This window comes from Alexandromys fortis, unplaced genomic scaffold (assembly GCF_014885135.2).
Source record: "Alexandromys fortis isolate MF-2015 unplaced genomic scaffold, M_Fortis_MF-2015_v1.1 scaffold_36, whole genome shotgun sequence".
In the NCBI taxonomy this organism is placed as follows: Eukaryota; Metazoa; Chordata; class Mammalia; order Rodentia; family Cricetidae; genus Alexandromys; species Alexandromys fortis.
The window spans coordinates 7,343,129-7,365,496 of NW_026067915.1; the positions used below are offsets into that span (position 1 = coordinate 7,343,129).

A 22,368-nucleotide genomic window follows, 5' to 3' on the forward strand; every position below is an offset into this window, starting at 1 on the left:
TAAACTCACTCTGTTGTTGAGGGTTGATGGAGGTGGGTCTTGTATCTATCTGTTGCTTTCATTGGTTAACTAATAAAGAAACTGCTTGGCCTTTTATAGGGCAGAAAATTAGGTAGGTGGAGTAGACAGAACAGAATGCTGGGAGAAAGAGGCTGGGTCAGGCAGTCGCCATGATTCTCATAAAAGGTTATAACTAATGGGCCAGGCAGTGTTTAAAAGATTACAGTTTCTGTGTAATTATTTCAGGGCATAAGCTAGCTGGCGGGCGGCCGGGTGCCAGGAACGTAGCCCGCTGCTCCTTTTACAACAGAGGGTGAACTTGAACTTCTGATCCTCTTCTGCCTCCTTCTCTCCAGTGCTAGGATCACAGGTGTTATCATCACACCAAGTTGTGGGCATGTTTGCCTTTTGAGACCTGTCTCAGTGTGTAGCTGGCCTTGAACTCAGGTCCTCTTGGTGTGCAGATCCTCCTTTGAGTGCACGTAAAGGAATGGAAAACTTTCATTCCCATAAAACCTAAAGCATGCGGGATTTCAGAAGCGTCATTCATAACTGCCCAAATTGCAAGCAACCAAGATGTCCTTCAGCATAGGAAGGGTTCAGTAAACTGTGGTATGTCCCTCAAGTGGGATTTTGTGTGGTGTTAAGGTGAGTAAGGCATGAGAACACATGGAAGAACTCGCATGCATGTGACTCAAGGAAAGAAAGCTTCATGCTGTATGCTTCCACTATGTAGCAGTCTAGAAAAAGAAAACCAAAACCAACCAAACAAAAAACTATGGAGGAAGTAAATAAAGTAAATGTCAGAGATGGAGGCTTTTTTAGGGGGTTGAGGAGGGAGTAGTATGTGGCCCAAGTTGGATTTGAACTTGCAATCCTCTAGCCTCTCCCTCCTGAGTGCTGGGATTACATGTGTGCACACCGTAGCTGAGGAAAACGGAATTTTTTGCTGTCAGTTTGTAGGCTTATTATAACAGAGGTACTGTTCTGGTGGGGGTGTTGTTAATGAGCGAGGCTAGGAGTGACTGGGGCCGGGGGGAAAATCTACGAACTTTCAATTTATTGTGAACTTAAAACTGTACCAGAAAGTTAAAAAAAATAGCAATAAAAAAACTAAAACACTTCTAGGCTGGTGAGAGGCTCAGTGAACCATCACCAAGCCTGGTGACCTCATCTTGATAGCGAGTGGATTAAACCTGCCTGCCCAGCTAGTGAACATGTGACATCTTTCCTCTGTTGTCATTTAGCTTGTGAACACATTTTCCTTTGCTGATCCTGCTGTACTTTGGTGTATCATATCAATATTTTATTTATTTATTTATTTTGGTTTTTTAAAAGATATTTACTTATTTATTTATTATGTATACAATATTCTGTCTGTGTGTATGTCTGCAGGCCAGAAGAGGGCACTAGACCTCATTACAGATGGTTGTGAGCCACCATGTGGTTGCCGGGAATTGAACTCAGGACCTTTGGAAGAGCAAGCAGTGTTCTTAACCACTGAGCCATCTCTCCAGCCCCTTATTTTGGTTTTTTGAGACAGGGTTTCTCTGTGGTTTTGGAGCCTGTCCTGGAACTAGCTCTTGTAGACCAGGCTGGTCTCGAACTCGCAGAGATCCGCCTGCCTCTGCCTCCCGAGTACTGGGATTAAAGGCATGCGCCACCACCGCCCGGCTTCATATCAATAAATTAAATTTTCAGTATATAGATCTGCATCTACTCTATTGATTATCCAAATTAATTTTCTCTTTTCCTTCTTCCTTCCCTTCTCCCTTCCTCCCTGTTCCCTCTTTCCCTTCCTTCCTCCTTCTCTTTCCACCTTCCTTTTTGGGTAGTGTCTCATGTAGCTCAGGCTAGCCTTGAACTCACTATATTAAGTTACATCCTTAAGTTAAGGATGACCTGGAACTTCTGACCCTGCTGTTTCTACTTCCCAAGTGCTAGAATTACCAGCACACACCACCATGTCTGGATTCACGTGGTACAGGACTTTGTGTGTGCTGGCTGTTCGCTCTACTGATGGAACTACCCCACGTACTAAGTCTTTTGCTTTGGGTAGATTTTTATTTGTATTTAGATTTTTGAATCTGTAATTTCAAACCTATAATCTGCAAACAAGAGCAGTTTTGCTTCCTCCTTTCCTGTTTCTATGCCTTTTATTTCTCTTTATTGACTAATTGCATGGGCTAGAACTCCAGGTACTATGGTGAGCAGCTTTGAGTGTGGATCGTGTCTCACTTGCGGTCTTGCAGGGAAGTGGGGGTGGGGTAGAGTGTGCTGGGTTACTATTATGCTAGTTGTAGGGTTCTCACAGAGTCTCTTTATCAGACTTCTAAAATGCTCAAGAATTTTAATCATGAATAGGTGCTAAGTTTGCCACGTCATTTTTCTGACCTGATTGATATAGTCACACGTGGACTGATAAATTTTAATGTTTAGCCTTGTTTCCTAGAGTTAAATTTGGTTGATAGGGATATATAACCACTTTTATATATTTTTGGGTTTGATGTGTTGTTTTTGAGTGTGATGAGACATTTTATAGCCCAGTTCTAGGTGACCAAGTACCTAGGGTGCTGGACACCCATCAACCTCACAGATCAATCTAGGACAGTGTTCTGGGTTTGTGGTCTCATGCTAGTGAAGACTCAGATACTTGTGGGAGTCTGAAAAGCAGAAGCAGGCTTTATTAGAGTTACAGGAAGTGGGAAGTCCAAACTTTCAAGAGTGGAAGGGGCTCTCACAGAAGTTAAGAAGCCATTGAACTTCCTGGTCCAGTAATTCTTAGAGGGTTACTGCAGAAACTGGAAACCGGCTGAGGTAACTGTGGTTTGGTCTCTGTGATACCATGGACAGAGACGCTCGGTGCATGTCTTCCTGGCCCACCCACGCACCTGATCTTTACTGTTCCTCCAGTAGGGGTAGCAGAAGCCTCTTCGTCATGTCTGATTCTGACTTTGTTAGTAGTTGTCCATGACTGTCTGCTGGCCCTTAGACACTGGCTGGCATTGTTACCTCCAACTTTGCAGGTGTCTCAATTGCTATTAACTAAGCTAAGCTACTTTTGCTCCTCAAACTTTCCAAGAGGCTGGAGAGATGGCTCAGCGCTTAAGAACACTCACTGATTTTCCAGAGGACCTAGGTTTGATTCCAGCCCCCATATGGTGACTCACAATCACTTATTACTTCAGTTCTGGGGCATTGATTGCCCTCTTCTGGCCTCTTTGGGTACTAGGCATACATATGGTACACAGACATACATGTAGGTAAAATCAGACAGACACAAAGACAGACAGACAGACAGACAGACAGACAGACAGACAGACACACACACACACACACAAAGTCAAATAAAAACCTACCAAGAACTAGCTGTGTTTGCTTAGATAACTCCTTGTGTTTGAGACGGTCTGGGTTCTCTTTCCTGAAATGGGAGTGAGGTGGGGGGTGGGGGAGCTTTCTTAGAAGCTCACACTTAAAGTTACAATTAGCTGCATTAGAAGCAAGGCTATGTGTCTGGACAAAGGTGCCTTCCTTGCGCTCCTCGGGGGACACATGGTTGTGCACACCCCGACTCTTCCTCGGTGTCCAGACTGCTGTTTTAACATTGCATCTTCCTTCAGCCACAGCCTCCATTCTCCAAACCTGTGCGAGTATCCTCATTTTCCCCATGGACTGTCTTCTCATACCGCGAGCTGGGAGCCAGCTCTGCCTCGCGGTTGAAACGCTAACATTCTTGTGGGTTTTGGCAGACACACCCCTGGGAGCTATTGTCCTATGGCTCCTTCTTCACTCTTCCTTCTTGCAGCCCCTGGTTTCACTTTGGTCTGAACACCGGCCTCAAAAAGTCGATTTCTGCTCTAATTTCTGAATGAAATTGTGTAAAATCGATTTTTAAAAATTATTTTGTAAATGTGTGCCTTCATATGCACATGTGTGTATGTATGTATATGAATGTGTGTGTGTGTGCATGCATGTGTGTGTGTTTTCACACATGTACTTGTGGAGGGGAGAGGTTGACTTTAGATGTCTTTCCCCTTCCTTCTCCATCTTAGTTTTTGACTCAGGTCTCTCAGTAAACCTAGAATCTACCAGTTTAGCTGGATCAGCTGGCATAAAGGTGTACATAGGTGCAGATAGAGTACTCATATACATAAATAAACTTTTAAAAATTGAAAAATAATTTAAAAAGACACTTGACTTGAAGGGATCTTTGGTCTGTTTTGTTAGAGCTACTTAAAGACAATTGCCTAGGTGTGGTAGTACTTGCCTTTGATCCCAGCACTCAGGTGGATCTCTGTGAGTCTGAGGCCAGCCTGGTCTAAAGAGCTAGTTCCAGGATAGTCAGGATACTGAGAGAAACCCTGTCTCAAAAAACAAAACAAAACAAAAATCCAAGACAATTGCCTATATGTAGTAGCCATATACAAAAATTTTATGAAATTGCCCCAGTGATAAGTGGGAAATTCTAAAATTCTTCAATTGAACAAAGATTTTCATGTTGTTATTGGTGATGGCTGTTTCTTAAACAGCAGGAGCAAAAGAACTTACTGGGATATAAAGAAGAGCTGAGCAGCAGAAAGAAAGGGGATGCTTCACGGGACTAGGTTTCCTATCATCCTACGTCTGACTTCAGCAGGCAGATCTCTGTGAGTTCAAGGCCGGCCTGTTCAAGACGAGGCTATTTAGAGACCCCGTCTCAAAACAAAACAAAAAAGCAGCATACCCTTTGGGAAGAAGGGAGACAGAAAAATGGTTCAGCCAGTAAAGTGCTTGCTTGAGTGTGATTCAAGCACCCACGTAGAAAGAACCAGGCTTGGCGGGACACACCTGCATCCCCGACTTGGAAAGGCAGAAACAGGAGGGCACCTGGGGTTTGAAAGGCCAGCTGATCCAGCTAAACTGGTTTACTGAGAGACCTGAGTCAAAAACTAAGATGGAGAAGGAAGGGGAAAGACATCTAAAGTCAACCTCTCCCCTCCACAAGTACATGTGTGAAAACACACACACATGCATGCACACACACATTCATATACATACATACACACATGTGCATATGAAGGCACACATTTACAAAATAATTTTTAAAAATCGATTTTACACAATTTCATTCAGAAATTAGAGCAGAAATCGACTTTTTGAGGCCAGTGTTCAGACCAAAGTGAAACCAGGGGCTGCAAGAAGGAAGAGTGAAGACCCCACTATAGATGGTTGTGAGCCACTGTGTGGTTGCTGGGAATTGAACTCAGGACCTCTGGAAGAGCAGACAGAGCTGAGACATCTCTCCAGCCCCAAAAGTTTATTTTTAACTATGTGAATATGTATGGCCCTGCCCGTGGTTATGTGCCGTGTGAGTGCAGGTGTGTATGTGTGGAGGTCAGAGGCTTCACATCTCCTGGAACTGGAGTTACAGGCAGTTCTGAGGCAGCTGGTGCGGGCTCTAGGAACAGAGCTTGGGTCCTCTGCAAGAGCAGTGTGCATCTTCAACTGCTGAGCCATCTCTCCTGACCAACTTCTTTAAAACGTGTGTGTGTGTGTGTGTGAGAGAGAGAGAGAGAGAGAGAGAGAGAGAGAGAGAGAGGAGACAGAGAGAGAGAGAGAGAGAGAGAGAGAGAGAGAGAGAGAGAGAGAGAGAGGGAGAGGTGGGGTGGGGTATGGATTGGAGGGAAAGAGGAGAGAGTAGACATGAAAAGGACAGTAGCATGTCTTACTATGAGGAGAAGCAAGTATCTGGAACAGAAGTTAAAGGAAACATTTTTTTTTAAAGATTTATTTATTTATTATGTGTACAGTATTCTCAGTATTCTGTCTGCATGTATGCCTGCAGGCCAGCAGAGGGCACCAGACCTCATTACAGATGGTTGTGAGCCACCATGTGGTTGCTGGGAATTGAACTCAGGACCTCTGGAAGAGCAGGCAGTGCTCTTAACCGCTGAGCCATCTCTCCAGCCCAAAGGAAACATTTTTTTAAAAAAGTTTTTTATTTGTATCGTATTATCTTAACGTTTGTGTGAAAATCCTGTGTGTCTGTCTTTGTAAGAGTATGTGCACACGTGAAAGCAGGATCTTCAAGACCAAAGGTGTTGGAGCTCCTGGAGCTGGGGTTACAGGTGAGAGCAGCCTGACCTGGGTTCTGGGACCCCACTTGGGACGTCTAAAGGAGCAGGACATGCTTTTAACCACAGAGCCATCTCTCTGGTCACACCTCTCCTCGCCTAGGTTTTGAGACAGGGTTTCACTATTCAGGTCTCGCTGGTCTGCAACTTGCTCTGCAGTCGAGGCTGGCCTTGAATACTCAGAGATCTGCCAGCCTCTGTCTCCAGGGTGCTGGGGTCAAGGTGGGTGTCACCATGCCCAGTGTGAAAGAAATGCTTTTAAGGAGAGGCCGATTGATAATTTGGACAGCTAGGCTCCATATATTGCATTAGGCAGCTTGAGAAAGTAGAAGCTTGTTATAAGGGATCGCTTGTTTGTTTCCAGGCTGCCCGCTCAGACCCGAAATAATCACACAAACTATATTATTTAAATCACTGCTTGGCCCATTAGCTCTAGCTTCTTATTTGCTATCTTAATTTAAATTATATATTTTTTAAAAAGATTTATTTATTTATTATGTATACAGTGTTCTGTCTGTCTGTATGCTTGCTGGTTAGAAGAGGGCACCAGATCTCACTACAGATGGCTATGAGCCACCATGTGGTTGCCGGGAATTGAACTCGGGACCTCTGGAAGAGCAGTCAGTGCTCCCAACCTCTGAGCCATCTCTCCAGTCCTTAAATTATATCTTAATTTAACCTATTTCTAGTAATCTGTATATCGCCGTGAGGCTGTGGCTGACCAGGTAAAGTTCCAGCATCTGTCTGTGGCAGGGCTCCATGGCTTCTCTTTCACCCTGCCTTCCTTCTCCCAGAAGTGTTTAGTTTTCTCTGCCTACCTAAGTTCTGTTCTACCCTATCAGGCCAAGCCAGTTTCTTTATTAACCAGTGGTATTCACAGTATACAGAGGGGAATCCCACATCAGAAGCATAATCTGAGGGGGTGGCTTGTGACCAGGACAAAGACTTTTAATTTCACTGGAGAGAAAGCAGTGAGTGTGGGTGGGGCCAGGTAAACTCTGAACAGGATGACAGGAAATTGGGGGTCCGAGTGGAGGAGAGAAGAAGAAAACTGGGTATTTGGAGAGGAGAGGTTTTAGCTTATTCAACCCATAAAATGGAAATGCAAACATGAGAGAAAATTTGGGGACTATTCAGTTGAGACACATAGTCCTGAATATAGACAGTCTTGTTCAAATTACACTATAGGTAAGGGAGCAGGAAGATAGGTGAGTTCATCCCACATGTGTTGAGAGAGAGGGGGAAAGAAGGAGAGACAGGGAGGAAAACTGATGGAGGAAGGAAGAGAAGAAGGCAAACTGTGCAGGGAACTGACCACAGTTAAGCAGGACAAGTGACAAAGTGACCGCCCGAAAGACTAGCAGAATCGAGAAAATGAAGGTTTTTCTTTTCTTTTCTTTTCTTTTCTTTTCTTTTCTTTTCTTTTCTTTTCTTTTCTTTTCTTTTCTTTTTGAGACAGGGTTTCTCTGTGGCTTTGAAGCCTGTCCTGGAAATAGCTCTGTAGACCAGGCTGGCTTTGAACTCACAGAGATCCGCCTGCCTCTGTGTGCTGGAATTCCTGAGTGCTGGAATTAAAAGGTGTGCGCCATCACCGCCTGGCTGAGAATGAAGATCTTAACACACGGGAAGAGACACTCTTGGTTACTGAGAAGCTGTGCCGGAAGGAAAGGAGGAAGCGGGCAGAGATGGGGCTCCGGAGGAAGCAGTTTGAGCAGCAGTTCGTCAGAGCCTCACTCTCCAATGCAGTGGCCACTAGCACACGCGGCAACCCACGTCCTCACCTTCACTAGCTATGTCTCCAGGGGTTTTCCATACCAGACAGCGCACCTAAAGAAGGTGCCTCACAGTAGTGATATTTTAGTATGGCCGTGGGAGCAGAGCCGAAGAGCTTGGGAGGGCTGTTTGGGGGTTGGGGAAGGGGTGATACTAGAGAGCACCTCATTTGCCACACAACCCTTCAGAAGAGAGGAGTTTGGGTGAGAATTGGGAAGAAGGAACTGAGGGGGATGATTTATTCTTATTTCATGCACATTTGTGTTTTGCCCGCATGCATATCTGTATGTCTGTATGAAGGTGTTGGATCTCCTGAAACTGGAGGTTTAGGCAGGTATGAACTGCCGTGTGAGTTCTGGGAATCAAATCTGGGTCCTCTGGAAAAACAGCTTAACCGCTGAGCCATGGCTCTAGCTCTGAGAGTGTCCTTGTCCACTCTTCTCAGGGTCATCTCACTGCCTGCTGACATGCCCAGCCCCGGCCTCAGCCCCAGCACTAAGGCCAACCTCCTGTCTTCCCTTGGGGCCACACTGTGATGCCCTCATTCAGACATCGGCATTTTCTTTAGATGCTTCCCAATAAGGAAACAGAGGCACTCTGGATCCCAGCCAACCCTGACTGCAGACCCCAGAGTCGGTCTGGGCACGCAGGGTAGTAAGAGTTTTCATGGGATGTAGTCTTCCAGTCAGTGATGGGGAGAAAGGAACGGGCCTGGGACTGGGAACTGGACTTCTGACTGGGTCATAGGTTGGGACCTGGCTGATGCTTTGATGACTGAGCGGCGTGTGACCATTACCACCCCAAGACGCAAGCCCGGGAAATCCTCACTGTTCATCTCTGAGAGAGACAACTGGACTCAGCAAGGCCCAAGTCTCAAGGCGTCCATTCGCGGGGAACAGAAACACACACCAACCATTTAGACCTTTACTGGGGACCGAACGGATGCGCGTCCTCAGTGGTCAATGATTTCAATGTGGAACTGTAGGTGAGTGGTCGTGATCACACAGTGGCCCCGCAGGAGGGAACAGGACTGGCAGTTGTGGTATTTCCAGTGGCCCTGGATGATGTAGATGGCGCTGAGGACCTGGCAGTACCGCCAGTGAATGCGCCACATCCGAATCAGCGACTGGATCTTGACAATCGCTCTCTCCCTGTTTGAGAAGTCAATCAGCGCTTTCCTCCGCTTCTTCTCCAGGATCCTGCAGAGCGTCAGCCGCCACCAGCACTGAATGATCCAGACTCTGAGGGCTGCGTGCAGCAGGGTCCTGCGCACCAGGGTGCCACGCCACCAGGCCTGGAGCTTAATGGCTGCTTTAGTTTTTTTCTTCTTTAACTTTTTCTAGACAGAGATAAGAGAGATTACTCAAGGACCTTCCTGCTACCAACTTTCAGGGTATTCTTGGAAGGGCACTGGGCTGTCCTCTAAACACTGGCTCCTCCTCGGAGAGTGTTCTGGGATCTAGCAGAACTCTGACGAGGAGCCGGACCTTGTCGGGACCCTTCCCTGCTTTTGTGGGCACATCACCCCATTCTCAGTGTCTCAGTTCCTCTCTTTTCTTTTCTTTTTTTCCTTCTTCGACATAGGGTTTCTTTTTGAGATAGCCAGCCTTGGCTGTCCTGGAACTGGCTCTGTAGACCAGGCTGGCCTCAAACTCGCAGAGATCTGCCTGCCTCTGCCTCCTGAGTGCTGGGATTAAAGGCATGCGCCACCACCGCCTTGGCTGTTCCTTTTTCATCCCGTGTATTCTACACTGGCTTTGGACTCCTTATATAGTGGAGGATGACCTTAAATTTCTGTTCTTCCTTCCTGCCTCCATCTTCCAAGGGCTGGGATCACAGGGGATGTACCTCCACCCTTGGCTAATAACCTTTTCTTGCCTACCTCATTGCTGCCTAAATTAAGAGAAAACCAGAGTCACCAGAAGGGTGTGCTGGGGATAGGAGGAGCTTCGGTGTAGTTACACCACACGGTTAGCGTTTGCTGATTCAGGAACATTGGCTCTCCCAATGCTTTCGTCTGGTGTCTTCCTTCCTTCCTTCCTTCCTTCCTTCCTTCCTTCCTTCCTTCCTTCCTTCCTTCCTTTCCTTTTTTTGCTGACTCCCCCCCCCCCCCCCCNCCCCCCCCCCCCCCCCCCCATCATCTGATTGCTCTCTGTGACAGTCCTGTGTTTTCACTTCAACACTGTGGCTTGTAGCACTTCCTTCCTGTTCTACAACCAACCTGTCTGTATTTAGACCATTCTGCTTAATCCACAGTACTGGTGCTCCGGACTTCCAGCCCCAGGCAGTTTTTGATGGTTTCCCTCTTTCCAGTCAGCACGTCACAGTCAAACTCAGATCCAAGAGCCCAGACCGAGGAGGAGGAGACAGAGTGGAATGAGCAAATACTGACTTGACTCTTGGTCATTTAGACTTGGATGGATATGAGGTGGAATCCCACTTGCCTAGCACATGGATACAACTGACTTGGAGTTCTCTTAACTGTATGTGTAATTCAACTCACTTGTTCTCTTACCTTTAGCTTCTTCTTCTTTTGAATAATTTCATTTTCTTCTTCAATTACAGGCACACTCAAACTGCTCTTGGACTGTCACCGAGATTAAAAGGGAATACATGTGCATGAGTAAAGGCTTTCTCTGGACGGCCCTGTCAGAAGCGCCCACCGCTTCAGTATCCCCTCCCTTCCCTAGGCCTGTGAAGCCCAGCGTGGTGCACACGCCTACCCTGACCGCCTGCTAGGTCTGGTCCTGGCTCTTACACAAAACTTAAGCGCCATCACCAGCCTGCCTCTAGATGGTTCATTAGCCCCCATTTCCTGCTTCCCAGCGTCAGGTATTAGTGACCCAAGAGAGGGGAAACTGAATTCACAATGGCTTTGTGATACAAGATTAAGATATTTGCCTCAGCCTCTCCCCCTTCTACTTCCTTATCACATATGTTCTGTTGTCTCTCCTCTCTTAAGTCCCTTCTCCCAGTAGCCCCTCTCTACCTTCCTTACCTCAACAGGCATTCCAAGGGGCGGGCGTGGGGTGGGGACCACAAATCTAAAGAGCCAAAGCTAGTATCTGCATATGTGAGAAGGCATGCATTTGTCTTTCTGAGCCTGGGCTACTTCACGCAGAATTTTCTAGTTCCACCTATTTACCTGCAAGTCTTATAATTTCTTTTCTTTCTTTCTCTTCTTCCTTTCTTTCTTCCTTTCTTTCTTTTTTTTTTTTTTACGATTGGATAAAATTCAGTTCTGCATCTACCACATCTTCACTATCTGTCATCAGCTGGTCGGGATCCAGGCTGACTGTTTCCTAGCTAGTGTGAATAGGATATTGGTCAACATGAATGTACAAGGATCTCTGTAGTCAAAACTAGAAGCTTCAATTCTTCTCGCTAGCTTTCGTAATCCTCAAAGGTTGTGTGCACACTGAATGAGTGGGAAAACCCTGTATACTAGCATCGGAGAGAAGCGATCAGTAGTCTTACCCGGCTGTGAACCCTGCAAGCTTCAAGAACAAGTGACCTTCTATGCACACACACAGATACACACTAGTGCAGTGCAACCAACATTATGGGAATAACCAACCGCTTTCAGGTTGGGTTTTAAGCCCATTCTCCAAGATGGAATTCATATCTGGCATTGTTAACTGGGTCAAGAGTCCAGAGCAGGATAGGTCATAGGCCCTAGGGGAGGACTTGGTAATCTCCTTCTGCTAAATGGTCATGCTAATAAACATCCCCCTAAGCTCTTATTTTTATACCCACAGATTAGTGCAACTCTCAACCCTTATCAAAGACGCTTCTTTTTACAGTAGCTGGAGATGAATCCAGAGACCCAGAACCCACGGAGAAGGCCATTAAAGTTCTACCATAAATAGGCACCAAGACTTGATAGGTCCAATCTGAATCTCTCAAAACTTAGAAATTCAGATGTTACTCATTAAAAACTATCCTAAAAGATAAGAATTTTTATCAAGAATTTCACAGGGACAGTTTGACTTGGTGGCAGACATCTGTAAGCCCAGCACTGCGGTATTTCTTATGAGAATCATGTGTGTGTTCCATTTTGTCTGGATTCTTTCTCTTACTGAATGTTTTCACAGTTTCCCGTGTTGCAGTATGCATCAGTCCCTGATAATTTTCTATGGCCAAGTAATATTCCACTGCAAGGACATGCCATGTTCTGTTCATGTGCACACCCTTTTCACGGGCATTTATGCTATTGATTTTCACTTGGGGCTATTAGGAATAATGCCGCTGTAAACACGCATGTACAGACTTTCTATGAACACCCTTTCATTTCCCAATAGCTAGGGCTTGAACTTCTGGCCCGTGGATGAACTCTGAGGACTCATTTGAGGAACAGAGGCCTGTTTTCCATATGGATCAACCACTTAAAATTTATGCTAGTGCGTATGTAAGCTCGTATTCTTTCTTCTTTGTGTCGGCACTTGTTACTGCCTGATGTTTTGATAAATTAAACTCTGTAGGGGTGTCATCTTAAGTTTTTAATTTTTCTTTTTAGAATTACGTTTTAGATCAGCTGGGGATGGAGGGGATCTGGGAGGAGTTAGAGGAAGGGCTGGGGAGGGAATGATTGAAAACAGTATAAAATTCTCAAAGAATTAATTTAAATTTAAATAATCCAAATAATTTCTCTTACTTCTCATAACTAATTCCCTTTTTTGTTTCATGACCCCCCCAGCCTTATAAATACACATGTAGGTATTGATACAAGCACATTTTTTTTGTTTTGTTTTGTTTTTTTCGAGACAGGGTTTCTCTGTGTAACAGTTCTAGCTGTCCTGGAACTAGCTCTTGTAGACCAAGCTGGCTTTGAACTCACAGAAATTCGCCTGCCTCTGCCTCCCAAGTGCTGAGATTAAAGGCGTGTGCCACCACCGCCCGGCTCGTGTATTTTTAAATCTAGGTTCTATATGTATTTATTATTTTTTTTTAAGATTTATTTATCTACTATGTATACAGTATTCTGCTTGCACGTATGCCTGCAGGCCTGAAGAGGGCACCAGATCTCATTATAGATGGTTGTGAGCCACCATTGTATTTAATTTTTTTTAAAAAAAAACAAGTTCTTACTATGTATCCCTGGATGTCCTGGAACTCTCTTTGTAGACCAGGCTGGCCTTGAACTCACAGAGATCCAACTGCCTCTGCCTCCCCAAGTGCTGAGATTAAAGTCTCATATTGCCTCCTCTGATATGTTTTAACTCTTTTTTTTAAATATTTATTTTATTTATTATGTATACAATATTCTGTCTGTGTGTATGCCTGCAGACCAGAAGAGGGCACCAGACCCCATTACAGATGGTTGCTGGGAATTGAACTCAGGACCTTTGGAAGAGAAGGCAATGCTCTTAACCTCTAAGCCATTTCTCCAGCCCTATGTTTTAACTCTTTTGGAACTGATGATGTTAAATATACTTTGTGTGCTTATTGGTCATTTGTGTGTCTTTGGAGAAATGTCTTTTTAGATCTTTCCTATTTTATTCATTAGAATCTTCTAAGAGGTGATTAAAATAACTAAAAAAACATGGTAACATAGGATCAATTACATAGCTGAGGGTAGAGACACTTGTACAGAGCTGGTGAGCTGCACTTCATGTGAACCCACAAGGTGGCAGCAGAGAACTGATTCCCCAACTCTGGAAGCCGTCTTCTGACCTCAAGCCAGAAGGCTGGCTGTGGACACCTCACACACCCCGACAGCATCCCACACACACCTAAAATAATAATGTATGAATCAAATTTAAATTAAAGCTTAAAACATAAATGGCAAATAGCAGCACAGAAGAGTTAGGAACCTGATTCGTCCAATAGTCCCACGGACACTTTAAAGGAAATAATCACATTTAAAAAAATAGCAGTGTTGTCAAAGCACAGCAAACAGGCTTTAGAAATTAAGAACTACAAAGAATTTTTTAAAATTGCTGGCATATTTAGTGATTCTGTAGAGCAACTGAGCCAGGGACCCCCCAGTAGCCCAAAGGCTCTTCCAGAGGATTTTCTTTGTCCCCTTTTTAAAATTAAAAATCTTTAAAATTCCAGACACGTGCCCTGTATTACATCCTCTCCCTTCTCTTTCCCTCCCACCCTTCCTGCATCCTCCTTGCCCTGCGCCCTCTCAAATTCGTGGCTTCTTTTCCTTTGTTACACACATACACACATCACGCATACACATTCATAAACAATGAGACCATTTAGTGTCGTTTGTATGTACGGTTTTCCTGGCTAAGCACTTATTATTGGATGGCCAATTGGGGAGCTTTTCCCTGAGGAAGACTAATTTTCCCTTGCTGTCATTAATTGCCCACAGCTTTCCATCTAGGGGTGGGCCTTATGAGATTTCCTTAAAGTCACAGTAGTTTGGGGGCAGGGGACAGCAGGTAGAGACAGCAAGAGAAGTTGAGGCAGAAGGAGAGGGGTAAAGGGGAGGGGATGAATTCTGTTGTAAAGCTGGACTCCAGACTGTCATTCTCAGTGTGGAAAAGGACTCCTCCATCCTGTATGGAGTCAGCCTGTAAGGTCCTCCTGGGCATTGGACTCCTCCATCCTGTTGGGGGCACGTATGTTGAAATCTTCTTGCCTCTATCCTGTCAAGAGTCAATCTGTGAAGGTCCTCCTGGGCATCGGACTTCTCCATCCTGTGAGCTGAGATCAGGATGTCAGACTCAGTCTCTAAGTGTAACACAATCCTTAGACAGCAACAGCGAATCTTATTCTTGTTCCTTCCATCCTGTTTGGCTTTCCACTCTTTTGATAAGAGTTTAGGTTTTCTCTCCCCCTTTCTCATGAAGAAACTGTTTAAAACTACTCAAAACATGAATAGGTTTTTAAAATTTGTTTCCAGTTTTAGGTCTGGGTTTTCAATATGATTCGTTAGGACTTTTCCCACTGGAAAATGAGGAGGAACATGAACACTATAGAGATTTTCCAAAGGTCAGGATCATGGTATAACGGGATCACTGCCTGACCCAGCCTTACACAGCAGAGAGTCCCAAGCTCGCCAAAAATGCTGCTCCTGATGGCACACACTTCCACAAAGATGCACAGCATGTGTGCAGTGGTACCTGGGAGAAAGTGGATGAGGTTGATGGTTATCAAGTTGATAGCCTCTTCAGTGGGATTTGCTAGGTATACTCTTGTCAAGTGCATGAGCAGCATCCTTGGGACTTGTTTAGAAGTCCCTAACAGCCAGATCCTTCATGATCTGTGTTCTATGGCTGTGCAGAGACGCCATGGCCATGGCACCTCTTGTAAAGGAAAGCAACGAGTTGGGGCTTGCTTACAGTTTCAGAAGTTTAGTCTGTTATCAGGTCAGCAGTGCACAGAGGCACAAAGGCAGACATGGTGCTGGAGAAAAGGGCAGGCCACATCTGGATCCGCAGGCAGCAGGAAGAGGGAGGGAGGGAGCCACTGGGCCTGGCTTGAGCTTTTGAAACCTCAAAGACCACCCCAGTGACATTCTTCCTCCAACAAGGCCACACCTATCCCAACAAGGTCACACCTGCCCCAACAAGGCCGCGCCTACAACTCCTTTCAAACAGTGCCACTCCCTAAGCATTGAAATACAGGAGCCTACGGGGGACATCCTTATTCAAGCCACCACAGTCATCTTTCATAGTTTGGTTCTCTCAAGCATTTGAGCATCACTGTGCTTAAAGCCACCGTACCCAGCAGCTTCTGCAGAGAGATGCAGGGACTGAACGAGCATGCTGCTCTCTGGCAGCCCTGGCCCAGGTCCTCCCTGCAGTCCATAGCTGCTGCGCAGGGCTGGACTTTGGTAATTATGAGTTGTTTTGGACTAGACACAAGTTCATGGTCAGATCTAAGATTTGTGGAACTTTTTCTGTCATTCTATGGGTAGACTAACACATGCACAAGCAGGAACGACCTGTGTTTGGAGCCCTGTCACCGACATAGCCAACCCAGGATGGTGGTACACCTGTAATCTCACTGCTTGGGGGATACAGCCAGGAGGATCCCATTGCGTACATGGGAGTGAAGTCCTCTCTTCAGGACACTCCCTTCCTCTGGATATGTCCCCTGAAGCCTGGTTTTGGGTCATATGGTAGTTCTATTTTGATTTTTATAAAGGATCTTCCATATTGTTTCCCATATGGCTGTCCCAATTTTTCTCTACACCCTTGCCCACACTTTCCCCCCTTGTCTTTGGATGATAACCATCCTAACAGATGTCAGGTGATGGCTCACTGCGATTTTGATCTTGGTTTCCCAGATGGCCAGTGATGTTAGCTACCTTTTCATGGACCTGCTGGCCAGCTGTGTTTTCTTTGGAAGAAAATGTCTTTTTAGGTTTTTCTTCCTTTTAATTTTCTCCCCTCCCGACCCCGATTTTTAAACTCTGAGTGTGTGTGCCTACAGCATCTTCTTTCACAGCGTGTTTTGTCTGTTCGGGGTCTTTTGTGTATGCATTTTAGTTGAGATCTTTTTTTAAATGCCGAGAACATTCCCATTATATTTTGAAACGCTGAATTAAAAAGAAAAGCTCTCAGTTTTAGAAATATTGTATTAAGGGTGAAATGTCATTTTAGGAATTTGAGAAAGAATTCTAATATCAGATAAAGCTCCAAAAAATAGACAGAGATGGGAAAAAGCACACAAAGCAGTTAAAATTATCTCCTCACTGCAAAAAAAAAAAAAAGTTGATGCTGCTATTTAATTATTTAATAAGGAGTGGTTGAGCTTCTTGGTACCATTACAGATGAAAGTTTTTTAAACATCTATGGAGGTTTTGCTGGGATCATAACTGGGCTGATGTCCTCTTGTGTGTATTCTGCAGCCGGATGGAAATATGAAAGGGGAATACCATGGCTCCGTTTGAAATGTCTCCCACAGGATCATATTTTGAATGCTCGGTCCCCAGCTGGCAGAGCTCTTTTGAAAGGCTGCAACTTTGTTAGGGGCTGGGTCTTAGCTGGAGGAAGCAGCTTGGTGGGGTGAGTGAGGCTTTGAAGGTCGTAGCCTGGCTCCTGATTCCCCTTGTGGTTTGCCTCCTGATCTGCACGATGGTAGCAGCCTCTACCACACAGTCCCCTGTCAGGAGCTGAGAAGCCCTGCCATGATGTACTAAAACCCTAAAATGGTGAGACCTAAAAATAAACCCTGAAATAGGGTCTCTCTACGTAGCCCAGACTGGTCTTGAACTTGTAACTCTCCTGCTCCCACCCCCATAGTTCTAGGATTATAGATATGCAATACCATGCCCGATGCTTTTCTTTCTTTCTTTCTTTCTTTCTTTCTTTCTTTCTTTCTTTCTTTCTTTCTTTCTTTCTTCCTTCCTTCCTTCCTTTCTTTCTTTCTTTCTTTCTTTCTTTCTTTCTTTCTTTTTTTTCTTTGTTTAGCTTTCAATATGTGTCCTGGGAAGCAACTATTCAGTTTGGGACATGGCTAGGGTAGCCCAGCATTTGAATTTGTCTATTTGATGAACACTACCAAAGTGGCCAGTAAGTTCTATAGCTATACTAGGTCAACACTCTTGTCTTGATCTTGGACTAAAACTCAAAGAGTGATACCTCTGCTGAACAAATAAGCTATAACCATTTAACTTATAGACTGTCAAAATTTTAATTTTATTTTATATTTTGAGGCAGAAGTTCATGTAGCGGGGCTGGCCTTGAACTCCTGATCCTCTTGCTTCCACCTTCCACATGCAAAGATTCCAGGCATGTGTCACCATATCTGGCTCAACATACATTTATTTATTATTCTTGTTTTGTTTTTTGAGACAGAATCTCACTATATAACTCTGTATGTCCTGGAACTCACCATGTAGACCAGGCTGGCCTCAAACAGACGTCCACCTGCCTCTGCTTCCCAAGTGCTGGGATTAGAGGTGTGCACCACTATGCCCAGTTCTATATTTATTTTTGAATATTTTTTAGGGAGAAAAAATATTTTAACAAACTTAGCAGTATAAAATATTTATAACATAGATAAAAATACATGCAATAGACCATTTCTAGAATACTATAATGCAGCTTTATAACTATATAACAATATGCATTTTACCTGTACACAAAAAGGGCCCCTTTCTGGGTACCCTTAGTGCATGGAACAGAAAGTTTTTCTCTATCAGTGTCCAGGCTATGTCATAAAATGCACAGAATACCAAAGATACTAGAAGAAGCCATGTTATAGACAACTCATGCTTGGGGCTTTGGAGACAACTCAGTCAGTAAGCATTGGTGTCACAAATATGAGAACCCTAACTCCCATAAATGAAAGCCAGCTGTGATGGTGTGTGCCTGCAGTTCCAGGGATAATGAGATAGGAAGCAGAGATCACACATGTGGGGCTGGTGGGGCGTGTCTGTAACCCTAGTGCTGGGACAGCAGAGGTAGGTAGATCCCTGAGCTCATCGGCCAGTCTGTTTAGCCAATGCATGAGCCTCATGTTCATCGAGAGACCTGTCTCAAAAATAAAAGGTGTAGAGTGATGAGGCTCCCTACTGCTGGCCTCTGGTTCACATCCACACGTGTGTGCAATGTCTGCATACGCCCAAACAAAAAGGTACCTAAGTGAAAACACCGATTCCTTCCTTTAGAGGAAGGATTAACGAGGTTACTTCTTGAGGCATACCATCCTGCAAGAACCAACGAGCATGAGCCTGGCTTGGATACCTTCACTTTTCTAAAATGCCTCATGGTATGGCTACCGCTGAAGATGAGAGTTCATTCCTCTCTGCGTTACAATAGAAGGAGCATTTATACAGCTTTAGAGAGTATTATTATAGAGTAACTGACTAGTGAAAATCATTCTTAGCCCTGAGTTTTCTCTGTTGTTTATGCTCTAACTTTTTACCTTATTTATTGTTTTTTTGAGACAGAGTTTCTCTGTGTAGCCCCGGCTGTCCTGGAACTCACTATGTAGACCAGGCTGGCTTCAAACTCAGAGATCTCTGCTTGCTTCTGCCTCCTAAGTGATGGGATTAAAGATGTGCCTCCCCCCCCCCACCTGGCTTCCAGTTTTTTAAAAAGCTTTAAAGGTTTATTTTATTTTTCATCATGTGTTTATGTGAGTGTTGCTCCAACAGAGGCCAAAAGAGTGTCAGATCTCTTGGAACTGGGGTAACAGGGGGCTCTAAGCCTCCGGACACGGGCACTGGGCACTTAACTCCAGTCTTCTGCAAGAGTAGTATACGCTCTTAAGCACTGAGCCATCGCTCCAGTGCCCCCTGTTCTAATTTAACTAAACTAGTATCTATCAATGAGGTCTGCCCTGAGGGTTGTTTTTCATGTGTTGCTGAGGACAGAGCTCTTGTGCTGGAAATGCATTTCCTCATTGAGCTGCATTTCCCAGCCCCTGATGGTGTTTTTAATTGCAACTTAGTGTGTACACTAAGAGTTTTAGAGGCTGTGTCATTAAGAAAACAACTTCCAAAAGAAAAAAAATAAATTTTCTTGCTTGAAAAATTGACTTTTAAAGTTAGTATACAAAGTAATGGATTCTACTACCGTGTATTATTGTATTGTCTTTATCTTCCAAAGTTTGTGTGTGTGTCTGTGTTTATGTGTGTGGATTAGAGGACAATTTGCAGGAGTCAGTTCTTCCCTTCTACCACGTGAGTCTTGGGATTGAATTTGGCTTGACAGGCTTGGCAGCAAATGATTTTACCCAACGAACCATCTCTCTGGTCCCATACTGAGGGATGAAGAAGTTTATTGGAAAAATCATTAGAATATCATCTTACTCAGAAAGAATATGAAAAATGGTACAACCTGGATTCAGTAAAGGTTTTTATCATCAAAGCCCATGAGAATATGAAGAACGATTAATCATTTCCCCCAAATCTTTATATGGGCAAGGTGTGTAAATTTGGCAAGACTTAGTATGGTTGGCAAGAGAGGCAACCTCTGGACCTTCAGTGTTCTGAAATAGGTTAAATACAACATGCAGCGTCTCTGTGTGCAGTTTTATCTTTTCTCAGTACCCTTGGGACCTTCTGCCTTCCAAGGCTTGCACTGAGTTCTCTTCCTCTTTCCTCCACTCTCTTTATGTTAGGGAGAGTTTTTATCTTTGCTTTACCGGAGAGTGAGTATCTTGGTAACTTTTCTATTGCCATGACAGAACACCATGACCAAGACAATTTATAAAGGAAAGTATTTAACTGGGAATCACAGTTCCAGAGGGCTACAGTCCGTGTTCATCATAATGGGGCACACAGCAGCAGGCAGGCAGGCTTGGCATTGGTGTCGGCCACTGAGAGCTCACATCCGGTCCGCTAGCATGAGGCAGAGAAAGAGAGCTAACTGGGAAATGCACCTCCTCCAACGAAGTCCCTCCTCCTTATCCTTCTCAGACAGTTCTACCCGCTGGGGACCAAGCATTCAAACACATGAGCCTATGGGGCCATTCTCATTCAGACCACACATTGGGTTGAGAGTCTATAGCCTCACCTCACTTCCAGCTTGCTCTCTCCGCTTCCTCTTGGCGGTGAAAAATGAGATTTTCAGCTTCCTGCTCCTGCCACGGTGCTTGTCGCTTGATGCCATGCTTCCTCCGTGACACGCTGGACCTTAATCCCTCTGGAACTGTAAACCCAAACACACTCTTTTTTCCGTAAGTGGCTTTGGATCATTGTGTTTTATCCCAACAGAAAAGTAACGAATACAGTGACCATGGCTGTGCTCTCCTTCTGCGATATTTTCATCAGTCAACAGGAAAACAGGAGTCGCCGCCAGCAGCAAGCCTGTAGCGGCTGCTTCTCCCCTGCTGATGCTAGCAGCTACTAGTTTATTTATTACCTCTCTTGGGCATTTTATATAAATTTTATATAACTGCGCAATATGTCTGTCTTTCACTTCACATAATGTTTTCAAAGTCGGCTTATGTCGCAGAACTTCTGTTTTCCACATTTGTCCTCCCCCCTCCCCCTCTTCTCTTTCTGTGTGAATGTGTGCACACGTGCCACAGTGTGTATGTGGAGGTCAGACAGCAACCTTTCCCCCTCATTCTTACATGTTTTTCTAAGAATTGTGGGCCACATATTTTGATCATATTCACCTCCTCCCTCCTCCTAAATCCACCCCCACTTTCAACTGACTCAACTATGCCCCCCCCATCCAGTACAATCTATGCTGCCGTGTGTGTGTGTGTGTGTGTGTGTGTGTGTGTGTGTGGCCTTCGCTGGAGCGCAGTCAGCTCACCAGGTCACACCTTAAACACATGCTCGCCCTCCCAGGGGCTAACAATTGCTGACGAGCTCTCTTTAGCCACGGGGGGAACTTCATGCCCACAGCTTCTTTGCATGCTGGAATTTTGTCCGACGGGGGGCTTACGCAAGTTTTGTACACACTGTCTCAGTTGCTCTGAATTCATGTGTGAAGTGCCTTGCTATTGTCCAGAAGCACTATTTCCGGGTAGTCACACATCACCTCCGAGTCTTGTAATCCTTCTGTCCTCCTTGAACAGTAATCCCCGAGCCTTGGGGGGAGGGGCTATGCAATAGAAGTTATAATCAGGGCGGAGCCTTCTTCAGGTGTTCTCTGTGCCTTGCCCAGTTGTAGAACTCCATGTTAATTGGTATCTACTGTCAAAAGAGGCTTTTCCGATGAGGACTGATAGATACACTAGTCTAGGGATATAACCACAAGCCATGCGGGGTCAGTTTAAAACTGTGTCTATTGACCAGAGTCATAGGGGTAGGTTTGCCTACAGGGAGTATGAATTGTCTAGCCCTAGGTTCAGGGCCCCAGTAATAATGCCAGGTATGCGATTCAACTTGTGAAGTGGGCCTTAAATTCAGTAAGGAAGTGGCTGCCCACTCATGACGGGCATCTCTGGACGGGCCAGTCATTGTTGTAGCTCACAGGGTCAGAGAGTAGGTGAGAATGGTGGTTCCTTCTGGCCTCTGGTGTGTGTGCAGCATCTTCCAGCTTCGTGAAAGCTGGATGGTGTGGGGGATGCTTCCTTGTGAGTAGCGGCCTGATAGTTCCTTCTTCTATGACTCAAGTGTGTGGTAGCTTTCCTCCTGTCTTACCAAGAGCGTTGGTGAGATCCAGTGATATCTGGGGGCCCGTGTGACTCATTGCCAACAACTTCAAAAGATGTGACCCATTGCTAGTGTTGGGCTTTTTTTATCCTGTTGTGTCTTGGTGGGGCATTTTTGCCCTGGAATGGGGTAATTCTATTTAAACTCTTTATATATGTATATGTATGTATATGTGTGTGTATATGTATATGTGTATGTATAGATTTCAAGACGCTTCTTCAGTGGTAGGCTTCCATTAGTTATCCCTCCTGTATTCCTTCCTCTACCCTTTCCTCCAGTCTGCCTCTCAGAGGACAACCTATGGGAGTCAGTTCTCTTCTTCCAACATGTGGATTCTGGGAATTGAGCTCAGGTCTTCAGGCTTGGAGGCAAGTGCCTTTATCTACTAAGCCATGTCACCAGCCTACGTTCCCCACTTTTTGATAAGGCTTCTCCTCTCCATGTAGCCCCGTTTGGACT

At 45.0% G+C, this 22,368-nt stretch overlaps 1 protein-coding gene across 1 annotated transcript; it reads right to left on the reverse strand.

Moving 5' to 3' along the window:
• Positions 1-8,838: 8,838 nt before the first annotated feature.
• Iqcf2 (IQ motif containing F2) lies at positions 8,839-20,410 on the reverse strand. Its single transcript, XM_050139538.1, has 3 exons — positions 20,315-20,410; positions 10,390-10,473; positions 8,839-9,219 (listed from the first exon to the last, which is right to left on the reverse strand). The coding sequence occupies exons 1-3, from the start codon at positions 20,408-20,410 to the stop codon at positions 8,839-8,841; spliced, it is 561 nt and encodes a 186-aa protein (XP_049995495.1).
• Positions 20,411-22,368: the final 1,958 nt, after the last annotated feature.

Coding starts and splice junctions, on each gene's coding strand:
- Iqcf2 (XM_050139538.1), bottom strand. CDS start 20,410: ATGGCATCAAGCGACAAGCACCGTGGCAGGAGCAGGAAGCTGAAAATC. Junction 10,474..20,314: donor GAGAGCAAGCTGGAAGTGAG/GTGAGGCTATAG, acceptor TCTCGGTGACAG/TCCAAGAGCAGTTTGAGTGT. Junction 9,220..10,389: donor AGCTAAAGGTAAGAGAACAA/GTGAGTTGAATT, acceptor GTCTAGAAAAAG/TTAAAGAAGAAAAAAACTAA.